At 42.5% G+C, this 20,795-nt stretch overlaps 1 protein-coding gene across 5 annotated transcripts in view; it reads right to left on the bottom strand.

Moving 5' to 3' along the window:
• The window catches only part of MDGA1 (MAM domain containing glycosylphosphatidylinositol anchor 1), a 245,095-nt gene that overhangs the window by 152,161 nt on the left and 72,139 nt on the right, over positions 1 to 20,795 (bottom strand). For all 5 annotated transcript variants that reach the window (XM_081903830.1, XM_081903831.1, XM_081903827.1 and 2 more), the window contains exons 2-4: positions 15,752 to 15,891; positions 11,623 to 11,797; positions 3,602 to 3,798 (exon numbers count right to left, since the gene is read on the bottom strand). In XM_081903830.1, the coding sequence (XP_081759956.1) occupies positions 3,602 to 3,798; positions 11,623 to 11,797; positions 15,752 to 15,891 (512 nt within the window). The remainder of the gene's footprint in view (positions 1 to 3,601; positions 3,799 to 11,622; positions 11,798 to 15,751; positions 15,892 to 20,795) is intronic.

Genomic DNA, 20,795 nt, shown 5'->3' with positions numbered 1-20,795 from the left:
GATTCTTCAGTTGGCAAAACTGTAAGTTTCAGTATGAAGTTTTAAAGGAGAAAAATATTGCCAAAATCAATTTTAATGGGTAAAATATGGAAGAAAAAAATTATAATTACCATCTGTAAAAGAGTGTGAAAGTAATACCTGGCATAGAACAGTGACGTTAAAGAGTTCCTGTTTTAAAATATTTTGGGAAGGATGGATTATGCAAAAATGAGTCACTGGAACAGTGGGATAAGTTTTGTTCAATATTGGAAGTGCAAAAAATAACTATTGTGGTATAAACGAGCAGGTGTTAGAGGCTATATGATAAAGCAGAGAGATGAGTTGTTATGAGCCTATTATATTGATTTGTTGGAAGTCACCCAGAGTGGCTGGGGCAACTCAGTCAGTTGGGTGGGGTATTATTATTATTATTATTATTATTATTATTATTGATGAGAGACTGTTGATTGATTCATATTATAAATGGATTAATCTCTGGTTTAGTTTGTGGTTTTCTTGATGGTTGTTTTTTGTTCTAACAGCTCCAGGCTGGCACAGCAAAAAGCCCTCTTCTGAGAATGGCTGAGGATCTGGGAGTTCCAGTGCTAGACCTGCTCCACCCCTACCCTGCCCTTTTAACACCCTATTATAGGGGTTTGGGCTGACTAATGCTGGCAGGAATCCCACCACTGGTAACTTCACAACTGCCTGAGCTTCCAGTGGCCACAGCAGTGGAAGACCCAACACCATCACTGGCAAAGGGAAACCTCCGCCCAATCCTTACTCTCTCCAGGAACACAGATTGGGGGCTACAGTTGCTCCCTTATATGCAGTTATAACTGTTACATTCGATTTGGCTATGTAAGCTACACCATGGAATGGGAATATGGATTTTATATATGTATGCACAGTGCTTTTTTGTTGACAGTACAGAGAACCGTCAGCTCTTTTTAAAATTTTGTGCTGGTATCCATGACACTTTTACAAAGATATGACTAAAGGTACCTCAGGGTGAAAGAAGGAAGGAAGGAAGGAAGGAAGGAAGGAAGGAAGGAAGGAAGGAGGGAAGGAAGGAAGGAAAGAATTGTGTATATATGTGTGCATATCTATATCCATACTAATACTTCTGTTTTGTCTATTTGGATGAAAATAGCAATTTAAAAACAAACACACTCTCTCTCCAGCAGCCATGTTACCAAGTCTTCCAAATCCACAATATGCCTTACGAAGAAACAGATGAAGGGCAGGGAAGTGTTTACAGAGCAAGCAAGCGAGCCAAGTTTCAAGCAACAGCCAGAAGATAGCACAGGGGAGAACAACTCCCGGATGTCCCATTTTGAGCATCAGTATAACCCATGCTCAGAGCCACCTAAAAAAAAACTTTAAAACTTTTTTTAGACCAGTGCAAGTGGAATCACCAAGAAATGAGTGTACAAAAAGAATAACGGCACATCACTGTCCTTCTAGTTTGTGGTTCCTTTACTAAAATGGCCCACCTCCCCCAGAAGTTTTTTGTTTAATCCAACAACAGAATCATTGCCAAGAGTTTGATGATCCAAACGGAGGAGCTTCACATTATTTATTATTATTATTTATTGAATTGATATACCGCTCTATACCTGGATGTCTTCACATGACGAGCTAGTCAGTCTCTGAGCACATTTAAGAACAACCAGCCCTGACATGAAAGTCCCACACTCAACGCACACACACAAGAAATGATATTATATTTTAATGACTTGTTTTCTTACCAAACACTGCCACAGTCTCTTATTCAGAACACCAGTACTCACCCACAGCATATTTTTTATCTACCAGAACAGATCAACTGAGTTGTCTGCTTAGGGTATCTTCAGATTTCATAGGGCAAATGTGAGAAGGGATGTGTGTTTTGCACATCTATTTCCCTTGCTTCTTGTGTAGCAACTGCAAAGAACTTGTGTGTGTACCCTAAGATTCACATCTGAGGCACACATATCTCACTGCAAGGTCTGGTGTAAGCCTTCCCTGTCTGGATACTGTGCTGGAAGTATATATTTTTAAAAAATCATAGGGATGAATCCATTGTGCACCCATTCTTACTGACATCCAAAGGCATGCAAGTCTCTCTTTCATCTAGCTGCCTGTTTCCTCTGCATGCAAGGAAGGATAGTTTTAATAAGCCATGTACTGGGCTATATTAACTGAGAAGCTGCCTGGGGCACACCAGAAAAATCAAACTCAGCCAGAATCCACACAAGAGTCCAGCCTGAGGTTGGCAGATAGATGTGTGGGATGAAGCTTTCCCAAAAGAACTGCCCTTTCCTTTCTCCCTTCTAGGTTATTTTCCTTGTGCTTCTTACGTCGTTTCCCCGGCAGAAGCTCTGAAATTAACTATAGTAGTGCATACAAAGGAAAGGCTGGAGGCACCATTTCCCAGACTGCTTTCGGCTGCACAGCCACAGCTCCCTAAAACTATCCAGGAATTCAGAGGAAGAGAGAGCCACTAATAAATGATTTAAGGAAAGAAAGCACACAGGAAATCTCAAGAGTTTTGATCCTTTCTTTGTTGAGCACGAAAGAAACACCACATTCACCCTGCAAACTCTTCTCAAATTGTACTTCCTCGCCAGATGTTTCAGCATTTTCAAGCAACGACAAACATTTTTAAAAAACAAAAGAGGCAGTGCATTCATGAAGCACAGGCAGCTTACTACTATATGGTGCTATAGGTCTCATAACATGGTCTGATCACTTGCAAACCAAGTGCTTTTTCAGTCCTCAGCAAGATTTGCCCTTCTTCGTGGAGCTCTTAACTTTCCAGGTGGAAATAGGAACTTCTTATCATCATCATCACAATCATTTACACAGAGATAGGTTTCTATCTCCTTCTGAGCTTCTTATCATCCAGCGGGGCAGGGAAGTAAGCCTGCTGTTTTCCCCAGGGTGTACCACAATGTCTATGTCACTCTTGTTTGAGAGAAAAGGTGAAGATGTCAATTGCAAGACCCAAAGGACAGCCGAAGCAGTATACTTTTTTCTGGTATCTCCAAACTTGACCTAAAGTCGCCAGAAGAAGGGAAGCAGCACTTTACAAGCAACAGAAGCCCACACGTTTCTCTCGGGAAAGGTGGCAGCACCTTCTAAGCACAGAAACACATCTTGGATTTGAATATTGTATGTGCCAGGATTATTATGCTGTAGACCGACTCTCACACAAAAATATTCAGAGGCATTTCACTCAATCTAAAGGAGAAAAAATGTCATTGAGAGGCTTTTCAGTGTTCCCCAAAATTTCCAGTTTCTTGGGGAAATTGTAAACAAGTCCTTGGGGGCGGGGGAGATGAGAGGAACACTACTCCCCCCCTCCCAGTTTTCATATTTCTAGTCACTATCTCTAGTACACTTTCCTATCTCTACTACACTTTCACCACCCTTCAGATGAAAGAAGAGAACATGGCAAGACCTTTTTCTCTCTTTGGTGTCAACAGTTGTCCGCTGAGGAGGTAGAAGTGGGAGAGAGGTCTGGTAATATAATAAAACCTCTCCTCCTCTCAGGCTCTAGGGTGGCCGCCCAACGCAAACAGAAGTCTCAACAAGAACACAAAGTGTTGTTGTTTTTTACAAGTAGCATCCCTCTCACCTGTGTATATAACGGCTCATAGATATCCACTCCGTTATCCTGGCTGTGGGAAAGGGTCTCGGAGCCCCGCCTCCAGATGAAGCGAGCAGGTGGGTTGGAGTTGACTGTGCAGCGAAGGAAGACTGTTTTCTCCTGGTAGAAACTGCCACGTACGTCGCTGATGGTCTGGTGAACAGTGAGGATGGGCTCGTCCAAATCTGCAAGGAAGGGAAGGAGCCCACAGCAGCTATTAGCGCAGCTTAGGCCAGGACGCACCAAGGTCTGTTGGTCAGCCAGAACTCCAAGAAGGAAGGGCAGGACAAGGGAAAGGCCTCTAGAGCCCCACCACAATTCACTCCACTAACAACAACAGCTGGTAGGCTTCCAGGTGCTCTTACAGAAGATTGTCCTGATAGGTATCTGAAGGCAGGTACACCAGTGACCCATCGCTCAATGCTACTGCATTATTGCAACCAAGCGGTATATAAATTATATTTTAAATAAATAAATAACAATCCACATAATACCAGAGACAATCCAGTTTACCAGTGGTAAGGAGAAGCACAGGTGACCTGGTAAGAATGGACTAGCCTCCCTCGTCACAGGATACCTGGGATTCTCAAATTAGCGCCCTCCCTGAGGAAGCTTAGGTATCTGCTAGACAACTATGTAGCACCTAAAAATGCTGATTTCAGGAATGGGTTAAACTTAAAGAGTGGGCGGAAAGAAGGAGGGAGAGACAGAGAAAGAGAAGAATAAGCTGCTGAGATGGAGAGTCATTTTACAGGCAGAAAAGAGGAACGTGATACAATACTGATCATGTAAAATATGAGAAGCAAAACATAAGGAAGCACACAAATTGCCTGCCTTATGCTCCTCTTTCTTGTTCCCCGTTAAATAGTTTTTTGCCCCACTCATTAAACTTATGGGCCAATTTTTAAATTTGGGATTTTAAAAATTCACATATAGTCACAGAACATTTTGCAATGAATGGCATTTTTATTTTTCTGCGCTTAACGTGCCTTCCTTGGAAAAATAAACTTAAGGCAACAACACTTCATTTCTTCCTTAACGGTATCTTCCCATCCCTGCCTGTCCATTGTCTTCTCTAAAGGGGACAAAGACCACTCCCCGCAGCTCCATGTGGCCAGGTGTGCTCACATTTTCTCTCTCCCCTGCCATTCCACCAGCACCTCTCTAACTCCCCCACCCCTTCTTCTGACAGTGCCTCCCATTCAGATTAGGGCTCCTCTTATCTTCTCTAGATTGTCTCCTATCTTCCATCTGCACGTGGCAGATTGATCATTAATTAATGCAAGACAACCTGGCCCCAGTAAGCTGGAAGGGGGGTGGGACATGCCACACAAACCCCTTAAATAAATTTTGCATTCTGCTTCCTCACTGTTAACAAACCATATGGCAAAAGAAACTTGCAGATGTAGTATTTTTAACTGTGTTCTGATATTTTAAGCACCATACCTATACTTGTGCCAGTTGATAGAATTTAAGTAGCTTGTAGTTCAACTGCAGGTAGGGAATTAAATTTCTAAATGACCTCCCTTTCTTTCTTTTTTAAAAACCTTCTTGCATCCAAAAATCAGAGAAGAGTTTAGGAGCAAGATCCTTTCTCCTTGATGTGTTAGTTTTCTACATGCATAAGATTTCTGGGGAAAGGATTGCGGGGAAAACATTCAAAATTGCAACCCTGCCTACTTGTACTGTGAAATGGTACCATGCAGGAAGAACTCTACAATGTGATACCACTAAAGGCACTGGTTTGTTTAATGAGCCTCCTTCTTCCAAGGTATCTCCAAGATCAAGCAGGCAGAGAACCAAGGAGCCCTTGAATCAAACACCATCATTCTTACCATCCATCTATGTTACTGCTCCATTTAATGATCTACTAATATGGAGAGACAGGACTAAATCAGATTAATGAAACTTGTCATCATGTTTCATATGCTGCTTCTCCCAGACAGTTGCAAACGCCAATGGGGGAAGGGGATAGCCATTGAGCTCAGCTGGTGGATCCCAGTCTTACACTGATGTGGACCAAAATCAGTCCCTTTGTTTTAAAGTGAAGGCTCTACAAAATTAAACTCGTTGGAAAAAAATTGCTCGCATCCTGGAGTTATGGAGCCCATTAAAGCAGAGCCTGCTTTCCTTTCCCCCCGCCCCTAAGTTTTGACTAAGTTCCTTTACGCTACTGGGCTTCAAAGAAATTGATTTAGATATATACAAGCCTCGAAAATCTGGTTTCAAGGGGAGAGATGACTTTATGCTAAAAGCAGACATTTCCCATCAAGACACTTGCTTGGACCAGGCTATTTGCATATTTTAATGAGGCGCGTGTTTTGAAGAGACAGTGTTTGTAATGGAGGCTGAGATTCGTTAGCCTGATAATATGGGTCTGCAGTTCAGACAACGGACGGAGTTGTTAGCTGGGTGGCAACAGAGACAAAGAGAGAGAGGAGACACAAAGAGATATACAGCCAGATTAAAGCCCCTTCTGAAACACTTGGTTAGGAGATTTGGCCAATATATACTAACTTTCCGCACTGCCCCAATTCCTTATTCTGTGCCAAACCCTTTAATATCACTCTCCTATTTTCGTTCTAAGTGCCAAGGCTCCCTCTTCCCTCTACAAATCTTTTTGTGAGAACCTGTTTTGACCCCAGATAGAGGCGGCAGACTCATTTGGAAAGATGATTAAATTCCCCAGAATGGTTATGGCTCAGAACTACACATTCCCTACAATGTGCAGAGGGACTCTCATTTATATTAATGGGAGAATGAGACCTTTGTGCGGTAGCTAAACTTTCAGTTATTTTATTTTCCCCGTGCCTTGAGATCATATCCACCATTCAAGTGAGAAAATATGCTTCCCATTGGACTCATCACTATTTCTGTCCCTGAGCAGCCTCTGCATTTTGCTCTTTCTATTCCCTTCCTTGCTGCATTTCCTACTCGGATGGGGCTTCGGGGCCTGCCCTCTTCCTTGTTCCACGAGCTAAAATATAAAAATAAGAATCAGTGACAATGAAACAGCTGAAATAGCGTTACTGGGCTTCAAGAGATGATAACGCAAATTGGGCTACAGTATAACTCACCTGATGTAAATCTCAATTATCTCCAGGCCTGATTCCCTCATTCATTTTTTGACATGATAAAGTAGCTATAACAAGGTGACTTTTCCTTTCCAATTTTGCCAGGCAAGTTTTTCTTCCAAACGCTCCTTAGTGTGGCGAGTCCTCATCTTTATCCGCTGCTGGAGAATCTGAATTCTCTATCAGTCTCCAGGATGTGAAAACTATCATCTCTGGCCATGCTGGGGAGCATTCAGGAAAGACCTTGCTGTGCCAAAGTGGCAGAGGAAAATATAGCTGTAGTGGCTCAATCGTGTCAAAAATAAAAGTAAGAAGTGAGCATGAATCTCCCATTTATCCAAATTCATGTCTTTGTGATTCAATGGGCTGGTTTGAAATTAAGAGGGCTTTGTGGGCTCTATCCTTGGATAAAGCAGTTAGCGTTACCCGATGATGATGTAATGGTGGGCCAAACATTTTTTGTTGTGTGTGTGGGGGGGGGGGTCTTGCCTTGTGCACTGATGGGTTTGTAACAAAAATGCCCCTGAAAGGGCAGGATAACTCCAATTTGCTTGAGTCAACAATGCTCTTGCCAGCATCAAGCAATGATAGAGCTCTGGGAGTGGAGCTGTTTCGGTGAAATGTAGGGAGGGAGGTGGCTACATGGTACCAGGAGAATCTGACAGCCACATGAACAGAGCTGCAAGTGGCATGGTGGGATCAGTGTGGGTGGGGATGACATCATACTAAAGATGGGCCAAAAACCACTCCCCACTTTCTTGGCTCCTTTCATCTTCCATTAAATTGGGGAGTGATCTCCTATAGTGGGAGAACTGAAAATCCCACCATAATTTCCTGTTCTTCAACTTGTCTGTAGGAAGATGCTTAGAGCCCCAGGAAGTTTGTGTGCACCCTGAAATCTGGCAGCACAAACTCTTCTTGCTTCTCTGCAAGACTCCATTCCACTCCAGCTAAGCCTCGACATCTCCCTACAATAGGTAGAATAATCCAAAGGCTCAAATCTTAGCAAAGATAAGAAATATTACTAACAACTAAGGTTTGCATAGCGCTTTTGAGAGTTCAAGGCACTTCACAACAGCTCCTGCTAAAATGGCCTATCTAGTAGAATAAAGATTTCATCTAAGCTATGTTACAAATTAATTCAACTCACGGGTTGGTGACTTGCCAATTGATACAACCATGTGGGATGTTTCAATACCAACATAACTTTTAAATGTCCCTTCCTTCCATCTGGCTTCCCTTTTTCTTTCTCCCAACATGGAAAGGCTCCAAGCAGCAGCTTCCCTGATTAATGCTGATAACTGGGGACTTTGTGCTAGTGACAGCAGTTTCCTACATCCCCAGCACACCTGCCTGGCTGGCATTAATTGAAACACAGCAGCAGGCCGCCTGGCTTTCTCCTGCAGGGATTTATGGGAAGCTTTGAAAACAGATCTGGGTGGGGAAATGGCAACACATGACCCAAGGCTCTCCTGCAAACTGAGAGCTGCTTTGGAATTCAGTCTACAAACAACTTTGGCTCTTCTGGAAGGGCACCATCTTCAGAACGAGGATGGTCAACAAGCAAGATGATGCTCACGGCTGGTGCCATTGCTATTAATTCAGTAGAGCCACCTTAGGAATCTGTGGCCTGTTGTCTGCTTGTGTTTTAGTCTTTCTTTGGTAGCAGTGATTTGGTCTCGGTCCCAAGTTTGGACAGGAGAGAAATTTGGTACAGTTCACATCTGAGGCCTAATTTGTACTTTCAGAAACAACAGGCAACTGAAACGCAGACATCCTTTGAAACCTGAACTTCTCTGAATTTTCCAGCGCAGTTCTCTAGCCAAGCAACGTGTACAAAACTGCATATACTTAGCTAAAGTGTGCATACAAATGCATGTGAAAATCACATGCAACAATGCATTAGATTATAGAGCACATGTTTGCCAAAAATGTTTATATTAGGAGAAAATTTCAATAAAATACTGATGAACTTTCAGGAGGACTTGCAAAAACGATTAATGGACTGAGGTGGAAATGTGGAGAACCAAACTTAAACGGAAAGAAACTGAAACGGTCAGATTTGGCCATGTCAAAGTGAGAGACACACACTACTGTCATCTCAATTCTGGCTAAATAGAATCGATGCCCAGCGTCTATCTCCAGGATCAGGGGCACCATGAGTCTGAATACCAATTGATGGGGAACAATAGTGAGTAAAGGCTCATGTCCTACTTGTGAGTTTGCTAAAGGCATCTGGTGGGCCACTGGGGGAAACAGGATGCTGGAGAAGACAGGTCTTCAGTATGATCCCACACTCATCTTATATTCTCATCTGCTGGCAGTGGGGTCACGTTCTACATGGTATTCTGCAGGGTCCTTCTCCAGGTCAACAGTATAAAAATGGATCTCTGTGCTTTTGCGCTACATTACACTATGTGGCTCAGAAGACACCATATGTTAGCCTTGGGTCTGACCACTAACAGCTGAAAATCTACAATCAAGAGTTACACGCTAATGGCAGGAGGGAAAGACATTGTGCCAAACAGTAGAGCATGCAATTAAAGGTCATCTATGTAAAGGACTAACTGGGACCTTCCCAGTCCACTCATTCATGCATCTATGAAGCACTCATAAAATACAGGCTCTTCTGCAGGGCAGGAAAAGAACAAGTAGTAGAAAGGAGGCAGCATATTACCAAGTCCATCTGCGGAGTAGATGTTAGTATCAGAAAGCCCTTGGCCACCCAATTTACCCCATAGCTCTAAAGGTCAGAGATGCATGAAGAACAACAGGAGTCTGCATCAGCTTAGATCCAAACAGCATCCTAGAAGCAAAGGGAAACCCCACAAGGATAAAGCCCCACTTTAGTTCTCAACTAAAGTGCCCGGCATGAGTTATCAAGTTCAGATAAGCAAGGAGAAGCACAGAGGAGAGGAGGGGAGGGGAGAGCCTACCCTTTCTAAGAGAAGCTCATGAATTTCCAAGAAGAACCACAGCTGGCATCTACTGGGATTCTGTCACCCCATCAATGGTGGCAACAACAGCAAAATGGATCACTTGCACTTAGATCTGATAGTTGGAGACACATCTGTTTTGAAATTTGAAACCAGGGCTAATGAAAGCAAACCCCGCCATAGGACAGCAAAGCTTTTAGAAGAGGAGGGCAGATAAACAAATCTCATGGGACCCCATGAGAAACTCACTGAATCAAATTTGGGTGTGTACAGTGCAGCTGATTTGAGTGCTTGGTGAGACAAAGCTGTAGGCAGCCTGAGAAAGCTCCATCAGACTTTGATGCCTGTCCATAAATCCTAGAGTTAGAGACTAGGACGATGCCATATCAGCAGGCTCCAGGAATTATCTTTGGTGTGAGATTGGGGTGTGTGTGTGTGTGATATGTGCGCTTGTTTGGGCCCTGAGTGAGAACTGGGGTCAACCAAGTAAGAGCTGGGAGGTGTTGAGTACAGATGTATCTACCAATATATAAATACTGATATAAACTCTGAATTGATATTGAGGGTTTTAATTGGTTATTTTTGTAGCACTTGTTAGTTTGCCACCCATCATTTATAGATATTTTTATAGATTAAGCAGTATAGAAATTGCCTAAATGAAATAAATAGTGCTCAGGTGGATTTCTAGGAGGGGCAGGGGGAAGTGGATTTTGAAGTGAAATGTGGGGTTTTAAATAATTTTCCTATCTAACATATTTTGAAACCTAGCAATTTACAACATTGTTTTTCAAAAGCTGCTCTAAGGCTGATTGGCTGGGAGGAGGCAGCAGTGGCTTTTAGAGCCCTGTAAAACTCCCCTCCCAGGCTGTTGTGATTGCCACTAGGCACCTACAAAAGGAAGCAATAAGTATTTGTAGACCAAATAAAAGTATTGCATCCCATGTAGATGGGATTAATCACCACTAAAAGCATGTGAGGAGGAGACTATACCAAACATCCCCTCAAAGCATCAACTTGTAGGGATATAAAAATGGGGAGGGGAGGGTGTGTTGAATAACAAGTCTGAAATATGAGGCACCTAAGCTAAGAAGCAAGAGGCTTTGAAAATATCAGAATGGAGGGTCCTTTTAAATTAAAGGGATAGTGAGCTTCCTTCTTATTGTAGTCTTACATTTATTATATTATTTATTTGTCACATTTATGTGACTATGTGAGTTGAGGGTGATAAACATGTGAAGTGGGTTAGGCTGAAATTGGGCAATACAAGATTATTGATTTTTTAATCATGGTGACTTCATACAGTGATTAGGCTGGCATACGGTGTCCTGTTTCAGGCATAATGCTAAACCATGGTTTAGCACCACATGAATGAGCCAAACCAAGCGTCAGGTGCATATACTCTCCATCATACAGCCATGAGGAAGGGATCTGAAGCATCCAATCACTGGTTTAAGTTAAGCATTGCATCTGAACTCAGGAACATTGGGTAGTTTAAACAGTTAAGTACACCCATGTAGGACAGGATCATAAACTATGGTTTGATTTTTGCTTCATTCAATAAAACATAGTTTAAACTAATGAGGGTTCCTCCATTCAGACATAAGCTGGTTAATCTTTTCCTTGTGCTCATGAAGGGATTGGACGGAAGAATATGAGCCTGAGGTTCACTTCTCTTAATTCATGTCACATCAAACCATGGTTTAGCATTTTTCAAGGACACCCAAACCTACCTGATCCAAGTCCAGGACACCATTCTCTTTCTCATTCATATAGCCATTCATGAATAATTTAGTCCCCAGTTAACCACATTAAAAAAATGGTCTGGTATTCCAAGATCAGCACCTTCAGGTAAGTGAGTGTGGCAGTAGCAGTGCCTGTCCCTTTGCCTCTGAGGTATGAGGATGCTTCTAGGTCAATGCAGAATTTCACTAGCCAAGTGATCAGATACCGGCACGCAGTAGAACTGTGGGAAGCTTTGGATGGCCACAAAATGACTTACACTGCACATCTACTCGAATGGACTTGATGGCAGGGACCCCAACCCCATTCTCTGCTTTACAATAATAGCGACCCCCCTGCAGCCTCTGGATCTTCTCAATCCGAAGGGTCTCATTAAACACCGATGTCTCTTGGAATTTGTCCGAGGCGCTGCCAGCAGTTTTGGTCCACCTCACCTAAAAGAGGGAATGAGAAAGACAGAGAAAGAGAGAAAGCACAGCTATAGGACACAGACAAACTTAGCATTGGGGCCTAACACAGCAGATCATTACCAGCTCTCACATCTTGTGCTTGCTATCTATCTAACTATCATCTATCATCTATCTATCTATCTATCTATCTATCTATCTATCTATCTATCTCTCTCTCTCTCTCTCTCTCTCTCTATCTATCTATCTATCTATCATCTATCTATCTATCTATCTATCTATCTATCTATCTATCTATCTATCTATCTATCATCTATCTATCTATCATCTATCTATCTATCTATCTATCTATCTATCTATCTATCTATCTATCTATCATCTATTGTCATCTATCTAAAATATGTGTTGCTTTGACCCAGCCACCGCAAGAAAACAAAATGCTTGGCAGAGGGTCTTTCAAACGAAAACTCATCTCTTTAAAACTTTGCAGCAGCTCTGAATACAGTTTATTTCCCATCTGTTAGTGTTCTAATTGAAGCTTGAGCAAGTCTTTTTTATATGCAGTTTCACTGGTGGAACGCTCTGCCGCAAGAAACCAGGGCCCTGCAGGATTTAACATCTTTCCGCAGGGCCTGCAAGATGGAGCTGTTCTGTCATGCCTTTGCTTGGGGCCCAGTCTGACCCCCCTCCTTTTATAAGTGGCCTCGCTAACTCTTCCCACCGGCCCATATAAGACTAACACAAATAGTTGACCCTGATGAGCACCTAATGTCCCCAACACCTATAGTTATAATTTGTGGGTTGTCATCTGATTTTATTTTGATCTTAATCTAATTTTAAGCTGTATTTTAATTGATTGTTTGACTTTATGTTTTTAACCTATTATATATTTTGATGTTAGCCGCCCTGAGCCTGGTCCTAGCCAGGGAGGGCAGGGTATTAAAAATTATTATTATTATTATTAGGCTGCTAGTGAGAAGCATATGAAGGACCATGGCTTGTATGAAGCGCTGTTGCTTAGTGACAAAGCATAACCTTTGCAAGCAGAATGCCCTAGGTTCAATCCTGAGCATCTCCTGGCAGGGCTGTACAAGAGTCTAAAACGCTTAAAAGCCACTGCCAAAGTAGACAGAACTGAGATAGATGGATCAATTGTCTGACTCAGCATAAGGTAGCTTACTATGTTCTGAGCAGGTGGTTTAGCCAACAATAGCCATACCTTCACCCCAGATACCTGCGGGCTTCACCAGCAAGGTTATGGCTAGTGTGAACTATGTGAGCAGGCTAGATAAATTCAACTACCCACACAGCTGTGCGAACAATGCTTTGGGTTCCTTGTGGAGACCATGCCACCCAGGCTGGCATATGAACCAAGCCAGGAAGGTGAGGGGGAAAGAAGTAGGCGGGAAGACTCAGGAAAACAATACTGTAACATCTTCATGCATTTCCACAAAAATACGTAACCCAAAATATTTGGGAAATTCTGGAAGAAAAAATTACAAACATTTGTGTGAGAGAGTGGAGGGGGACACCATTTCTACCTCAGGCTATAATTGCTTATCACTTGTTCTTTCTTAGTAGAATAACCCTGAGAGCTAGGGCACAATTATCCCCATTTTGCAGAGGATGAAGCAAAGATCAAACATAGTGATTTGCTAAGGGCCACGCAAAGCCTAAGAAGGGCGGTGGAGAACCGAGCGTGAGTTCATACTGTATACTACAAAGGAGAACAACAATATCAATAGCACCCCACAGTCCTGACTTTAATCTGACTCCCCTCCTTGCCTACAGACCTATGTACTAGGGAAATTCAGCTTGCAGATGATAGGGTTCTATGGCCTCCGCCCAGCGCCCCACATTGTTTAGTGTTTCTCTGCTAATGGCTGCCCATGAGGGATTTATTTAGCCTTTGTCCTCTCATTAGAGGCCTGAAGCCTCTCAAAGTGCATTCTGTTTGCTTGGCTGCTTCAGTCAGTTCTTTAATCTTTCCTCAGCTTTTTTCATTTCAGCCTCATTTATTTAGTTTGACCACATTTTGGAGCTTTAATGACTAACTGAGAAAAGAGAAAGGAGAGGATAAAACAAAGGTTAAGAAAAAGAAAGCTTTGATTGGGAAATGCAGGGGGGGTCAACAGAGAGAGTGAATGAGGGGAAGGGGGCAGCTGTTCCATTCACAGTGGTCATTGACCATTTGCTTATGTTAATTCATTTAAATGTATGCAGATTTTAAAATTGCCGGCTGGTTTGTGGGGAGGAAATCAGATGAGTAAAGTGACAGAGGTGTATGGGGGGGGGGGATAAAAGAGAGTAGAAGGCAGGAATTGGTGGCAAACATACTCATGTTCAAAAATTCAAAAGTCAAGTGTGTAAATCATTCTTCTACGGATATGCCAAGTTGTTTATTTATACATTAAGCATCCCACATTCTGCAATACCGAGATTCCTCCTGAATCTTCAGTTTCTCTCTGCTCTTCTATAATAAATGGAATCGTTTATATTTCTAAGCTCTCTGCCTTGATGGTATCTAGGTCTGGTAAACCATGCTCTAAGCAGAATGTAGGTGTTAACTCTGCATAGCTGTGATTCTCATGTAATCTTTATAATCCTTATTTATGTCTACAGAAAGAAAATAGTCTGCATAATCATCCATATTTGTTACTATAGATCGACTGCCCTCTGCAATGGCTATAGCTAAGGATTGATTCACACGGTGAAATCTTTCAAGCACCACTTTCTTCAGTATGAGCTTCCCATGCACTCAGGCTAAAGTCATCTGGTGCTGTTGTCTTTTGAAGCTGCATTTGTGGTTACAAGGAACAAGGCTTTCTCTGTAGTGGTGTTTCCCCAGGAAGGTCCATTTGTACTTCAAAATGATTTCTACCTTCCCTCCCCGCCTCCACAGTGGGATTATAAACTACCTTTTGAGTCTGTTTTGAGTCTAATGCAAACAGGTGGGATTGTAATCTTTTATCATTTTTGTGACAACATAACATGGAGAGGATATTAATCCCAGATTAGTAAGGAATCAGAAAGACACATCTTAAGAACACCATACAGGGCTGGTCCAAGACATTTTGCTGCCTGAGATGAAGTACATTCCACCTTAAATGCTGGAGATAGAGCAGCTTTCTCCATAATGCTTGGGGGCAGCAGGCTAGCTTAGGGGGTGCAGGTCAGGCCATGTGCCACAGCACTGATTCTTTCCTCACTTTGCCTAATAGTAGGGCCGTTCCTGAGGGAAATGGGTGCTTGCCCAGTGAATAGCTCTCCCAGCTTGAATTCTTTTAACTAGTTTGCCCTCTTAGGTGCATTGTGTCTTACATCCTATTTTGCAAATAGCTACTTGCTTGTGAATCCACAGAGAAGATGACTGGCAGTCACAGTGATTCAGCTCCTGTGACTAGTAAGGCTATGCAAGAGCAGGAGGGAAGTGCTGTGTTTTCTTCTGCTCTTAATGTACCTTCCTCCCTGGAGGCCCCTATCCAATTCATGTCAGGTTCTCCCGGGTCCATTTAGGCAGTCACTGGCTGGCTTTTAGTGATGGTGTCCCTAGGATGAGAGTCTTGTCTGCACACATCATTGTCTACTATGTTGGGAGCGTCTCTCACCTTTGTATTGTGGGACCAGTAAAGGTCAGTAACGCTTCAAAATCATATCCCTCTGGGAAATGAGTTGACTTAGCATGGTCAAGTATCTGAGTCGGCAATCTCCAAATACAAATGGGCAGAGGTGGGCTCACTATTTCTGCAAAAGGGAATGCTTGAACTGAAGATGGAACACTACATTATCCAGCTGTGGAAGCAGAACAATGATTTCTGCAAAGCATTTCATTAATCAGGAGCTCAGGCTATTTCTGAGCTCCTCACACACTGATGTTCTACAGAACATCTACACTAACATAGAGGGGAATTCCTGGCATTTGGCAAAACAGCAGATAAAGAGTGAAAGCGATGCAGGCGGCAAAAGGGACAGAAAGGTTACCTGTGGCCGTGGGTGCCCCGTAACCAAACACTGCAGAACAAGGGTGTCACCCTCCCGAATCGTGTACACTCGTTCACTGATGTTATCTTCTTTTACAACACATGCTTGCCCAGCATGGATGATTTGGGCCTGAGCAGGAGCTATGAAGAAAAAGAAAGAATTAGGGATGCTAATATCCAGTGCAACCCATGCCCACTCAGTTAAGCTCTACTGATGCATTACTAACACATGTGGCATATCCATGTTGATGTGGAGCAGGGCTATACTTTCAGCCCCTAACCCCAACAGCCAGGTCTTCTTTCTGTAGTACCTGTGGCTATATGGACTTCTCTGCAAACATGGGAGCCCATACTCATGGTTATGGGCTCTGTGCAATTGGAAAACTAACACAACCATGTATCCTCATCATGCAGAGCTCCCACTTGTGAGTAGGTGTTCATGTTGAACTACTCAGCAAATGGATGAGCATTCTGCTGTTAGAGCATTTAACTTTAGTGAGAAACTGCTACAGTGGCTAAGCTATCTGACCCTGGGCTTTTATTGCAAACACTGCGAAGGCTATAGGAATCTCTAAAAGAAAAGAACACCAGACTGAACAGCACAAATAGCTGCAAGAACCACCACAGCTCAAGCCTGTTCAACTACCACTGCTATCTCTAAATTTGCTCCCTTTTGTATGCATTTTAAAACACAAAAAAGCAAATCTCCATAGGTATTCAACTTCCTTTGTTCATAGACATTACATTTCCAAGGGTACAAACGTTCATGCTACTTTGCAACACATGAACCCACCTTCTATGAGTCAGACCATTGTACCCAGAGTTGTCTAGTTGTAGAAGCTCTTGAGAAGAAATGTTCCCTGACCTGAGATCCTTTGCAATCTAAACAATCAATATTAACTACTTCATTGTTTTAAAATTGCTAAAAGGATTAATTACAGACAGGACAGAAAATTTTAAAAAATTAAATATCCACCAAATAGCAGTTAACTAGACAAATTAAATGCCTGCTTGAATAAAACTGTCTTGAAGAAGTATCAAAAAGACATTGAAGAAGTCAAACGGATTTCTCTGGGCAGAGTTTCATAACCTGGGTGCAACCACAGATAAAGCCCCCGCCAGATGAACCTCAGATGCAAAGCTTCCCTGGGTGAGCAGGATTATAGAGTCCTTAGATACTGTGCTTCTAAACCATTTACAGCTTTAAAGGTAGTACCCAACACTTTGAACTGAGCCTGGAATAGACAAGAATAGTTGGTACAACTGGCTCACTGAAGGGATTCAGAGGACCAGCCTTAGGTAACCAAAATATATATGCAAGTGTAACTAGGTACTCTTTACTTCACATTGGTTGGGGAAAGAATGATAGGGTTGACACAACTATTGACATCCACTATTCATTGTTATAAAGATTATGCATTTATGGTGTGAGTCAACTGCCAGCACCTGGAGACAAAATGAGAGATAATCATCCTCACAAGTGTTTGTTTGGAAGAATTCTTATCTACATCACATTCCAAACATCCACTGCAGACTTTGCTTTCTTAATATGGCGTGGCATCTGTTTGTTAATGAAACAAAGTAAATCCAGAAGGAAAACAGAAGGATAAATGTCTCAGGAGGCCTGGTGACAAAACTACAAAGAGATGACTATGATGAAATCTTGTAAGTGTGATGTATGGCAGAATCCTCTAAGGCTGCTGGAAAGATACAACACTCATATCCCAAATAAGCAAATGCAGCAAGCACAGTCTCATATAATAGCTCCAAGGCATTCAGAATCTTGAATAAAATTAAGGTAACCTTAAGATGAATTACATATGGTAAGTTCAGATGATTTTGGATTATGGTGTGGATACTGGAAGATTCATTACACATGTGATGCAGGAGCCTCTGACTAAAATTATAGTGCCAGAATAGAGACTCAGCTCCAGTTCTGCCATGAATGATTTCAGTATGATTGGAGCTTAGCCCTCTTCACCTTCCATAGGCGAAGGCATAGGAGGACCATGTTTAGATACAGTTGCTGGTTTCATTCAGAAACAAGGTACTCAAGAGTTGAGTCCTTCTGTGCTCCTTGAAAAGGTGTGCTTAGTTTTCAGTACCATGTACAGGCCAGAAGATGGTGGGCAATTTCCCACTAACTACTTGCACATCATATAAGCACTCTCTCTTAGTTCCCTCTAAGCCCTGACTTAAGAAAAGCTGGTCCTATGTCTGCAGCTGGGAATTGAACTTACACCACACTTTTCTTCCAACACATGCATTTCTCCTCCAACCTACATAAACAAATTTCAATTTCAGAGTGGGGGAGAGGCTTTGTAACTGAAAAGAATGCTATATTTTCATCACACCAGGATGCAAATTGGGAAAGCCAGTTCTACGCCTGGATTGGGGCCAACTGAGTCACACTTTGAGAACAGACATTAGATCTATACAAGCTACCCACCCACTGTATGAAATGTGCTAACAAGCTCTTCAAAAACAGACTGGATCAATTGCAAACCCTGGTATCTGTCAGATGACAAATGAAATCTGCGTGGCATTTTAACTGCTAGTAAACTTGTTGTGAATTAACTTGTTCTAACTGGTGGATATTTATGAATGGGTAGCAGTTCTCTACGGATCACCACCACAACTGCTACACAGGAGCTCTCTTCCCTCCCTCTTCTCCTCTGTTTCTCTTTCCAGATGACTGGTGATTTATTGGCAGGATTATTCCACAAGTACTATCCAAACAATTGTGGATTAATAGATTCAATGTGTTTACTAGAACGCCTTTACAGCAAATACGCTGGAGCTCATAGCTGCCCCTCCTTTCCCTGCCTTCAACATCTGCAGAGACCTCCTGCTATTATGCTCACAAGAACCTCGGCTGTCATTAAAAAACAAACATGCCCAAGACAGAATGCAAAGCTGAGCAGATGGGAGGCCTGCCCTTCCCAGGAGGACGAGGGATTAATGTTTACTAAGTACACCAGTATTGCGAGGATGAAACATTTATATAAACCTAGAAAGGGGGATTTGGGAGAATAAAACTACAAGGCAAAAAAAGTCAAAAGGACACTATAAAATAGCTCCACGACAAAGCTGCCACATCATTCCACCTTCAGGCTCTATGGGATCATAGTTAAATAAATCAGTGGCTGCTTCCTTGCTAGCATCCAGCTTGTTGGTGGCAAGGAAAAAGAATATGCATATAGAAAGGAGAATGCCAAGATCCAGGTTTGGGGCAAGGACTCTTCGGTGAAAGAACCCCAGCAATTTTTTATCAATATTTTCATAGTCAACCGATGTGGTATATCCTTTTTAAAATCCCACTAGGTTAATCAGCCATTTTCTTAGTTAAGCGTTTACCAATTATTTTATTTAATAGTTTGTACATATGCAACAAGAGGCTTATCAGCTGATAATTCCCAATTTTTCTTTTGCTTATTTCCTTTTTTGAACACTATTACGTCCTTGGAATTATTCCATACATTTGGGGCCTTACCTTGCTGCAGGCATTCATTCAATAGTTTTGCCAATCTCTCAGCTATCTCCTCTTTCGTTTCTAACTTCTTGTATTACCTTTTGTCAGGGGGTTCTGTTCATGGCCATTCTCTTCTGTAGCTTGGGATTCATAGCACACCTGCATAGATCCTTCCACAGTCTCTAACATTTGCTCTCTACTTGTTATCATTTCTCCATATTTATTCATCAGCGCACATTCACAAGATATCTGGCAGTTCAAGAGACTGGTATCGCAGCCCTAGTCTAAGAGGCTTGTGGCTACTGCTACTGATTCTCACAACCTTTTACATACAAGCTATGGGATATAGGGGATTGTACTGTACAGAGGCTGGTGCCTGAAGCATTAGTAAACAAACTCATCAGATGACTGGCCAATGTCACTGTATGGGGATCTGGTGTATTTTTTTTTAATGAAAATAAAATTAAGAAATAATCAGCTTAAAGCTAAGAGCAGCTCACAGAGAATCTGACTAGCTTAGCTTAGAGCAAAGTGATTTTAAAATAAATCTACTCTGAACTGGTCTTGGCTGAGAGGCGAGTAGACTTGCCAAAATCTCGCCACAAAAAAGAAATAGAGATGCTCTGAAATTCTCTTCAGGAGAATAGATTTTTTAGCAAAGACCTGTGGGCAGGGATGCAGAGGTACTGGGGTTAGGCTGTGGAAACATAGGCAGCAAGGCATAACAGCTCTTGGGAGACAGAGCCTTTGTGTCTTGTTATTGACTGCGAGAGTCATGACAGCCAGTGCTTTCCACAGCGTGGAGCTGATGCTGATGGGGAAAGCTTCACCTGTTGATTTCTGCTTTGTAATGCAACTGCTAAAGGCACAGAGCCAATGTCTATATATTTATTAATGTGGCAACTCAAAACAAAGGGCTTGTGCATGCAATAGACTCCTACTTTTTCAGTTTTGTGCTTCAGCATACAACAGAACATATGGAAGGCAGAAAAACAAATACAGTATGGTAGGGGACCTCTGTGCACCAACAGCTCTCCATGTGCGCGTTCTTTGACATGTGCCCAGCCCACAACTCCCCATATTGGCTATGTGAATGGAAGACTCAACTCTCTTTAAGAACATACTTAGGGTTGTCACCTCACACACCAGACACTCCATGAATCCCTCAAAATCCCTCTGTGCAGTGGGAGGTAATGTAGCTCTAACTCCTCCTGCCCATTCTCTCCCCTGTTCTGTTTGCCTCCTCCCTTAACTGTTGTGCAGCAGATCTGCTGGCCAGGGCAGGTGCAGGAAAGGGTGGCTGATGGGAGAAGGGAAGGAACAGCGGAGAAGAGCTGCAGTTGTCTTTTCCCCTGCTGCACTGAGAGATTTAAGGAGAAGTGGTTGGTATCTGGGCTGCAAGATGACCATTTCCACTGGGCTATGTCACCCAGGATGTGGCTCAGTAATAAGTGAACACTAAATAGTTGTGAGGTTGGTTTGTTGCTGTTGTTTTTTTGGTACCATTCAAGCTCCTTTCTATGCCATTAATCCTGGATTTCCCTCTCTGCTTTACTTTAATCAGGAAAGTGCC

The sequence above is a fragment of the Podarcis melisellensis genome (genome assembly GCF_964234715.1).
Source record: "Podarcis melisellensis genome assembly, chromosome: 3".
In the NCBI taxonomy this organism is placed as follows: domain Eukaryota; kingdom Metazoa; phylum Chordata; class Lepidosauria; order Squamata; family Lacertidae; genus Podarcis; species Podarcis melisellensis.
Note: the sequence above shows the minus strand (reverse complement) of the source record. Positions and strands in the feature narration are given on the sequence as shown.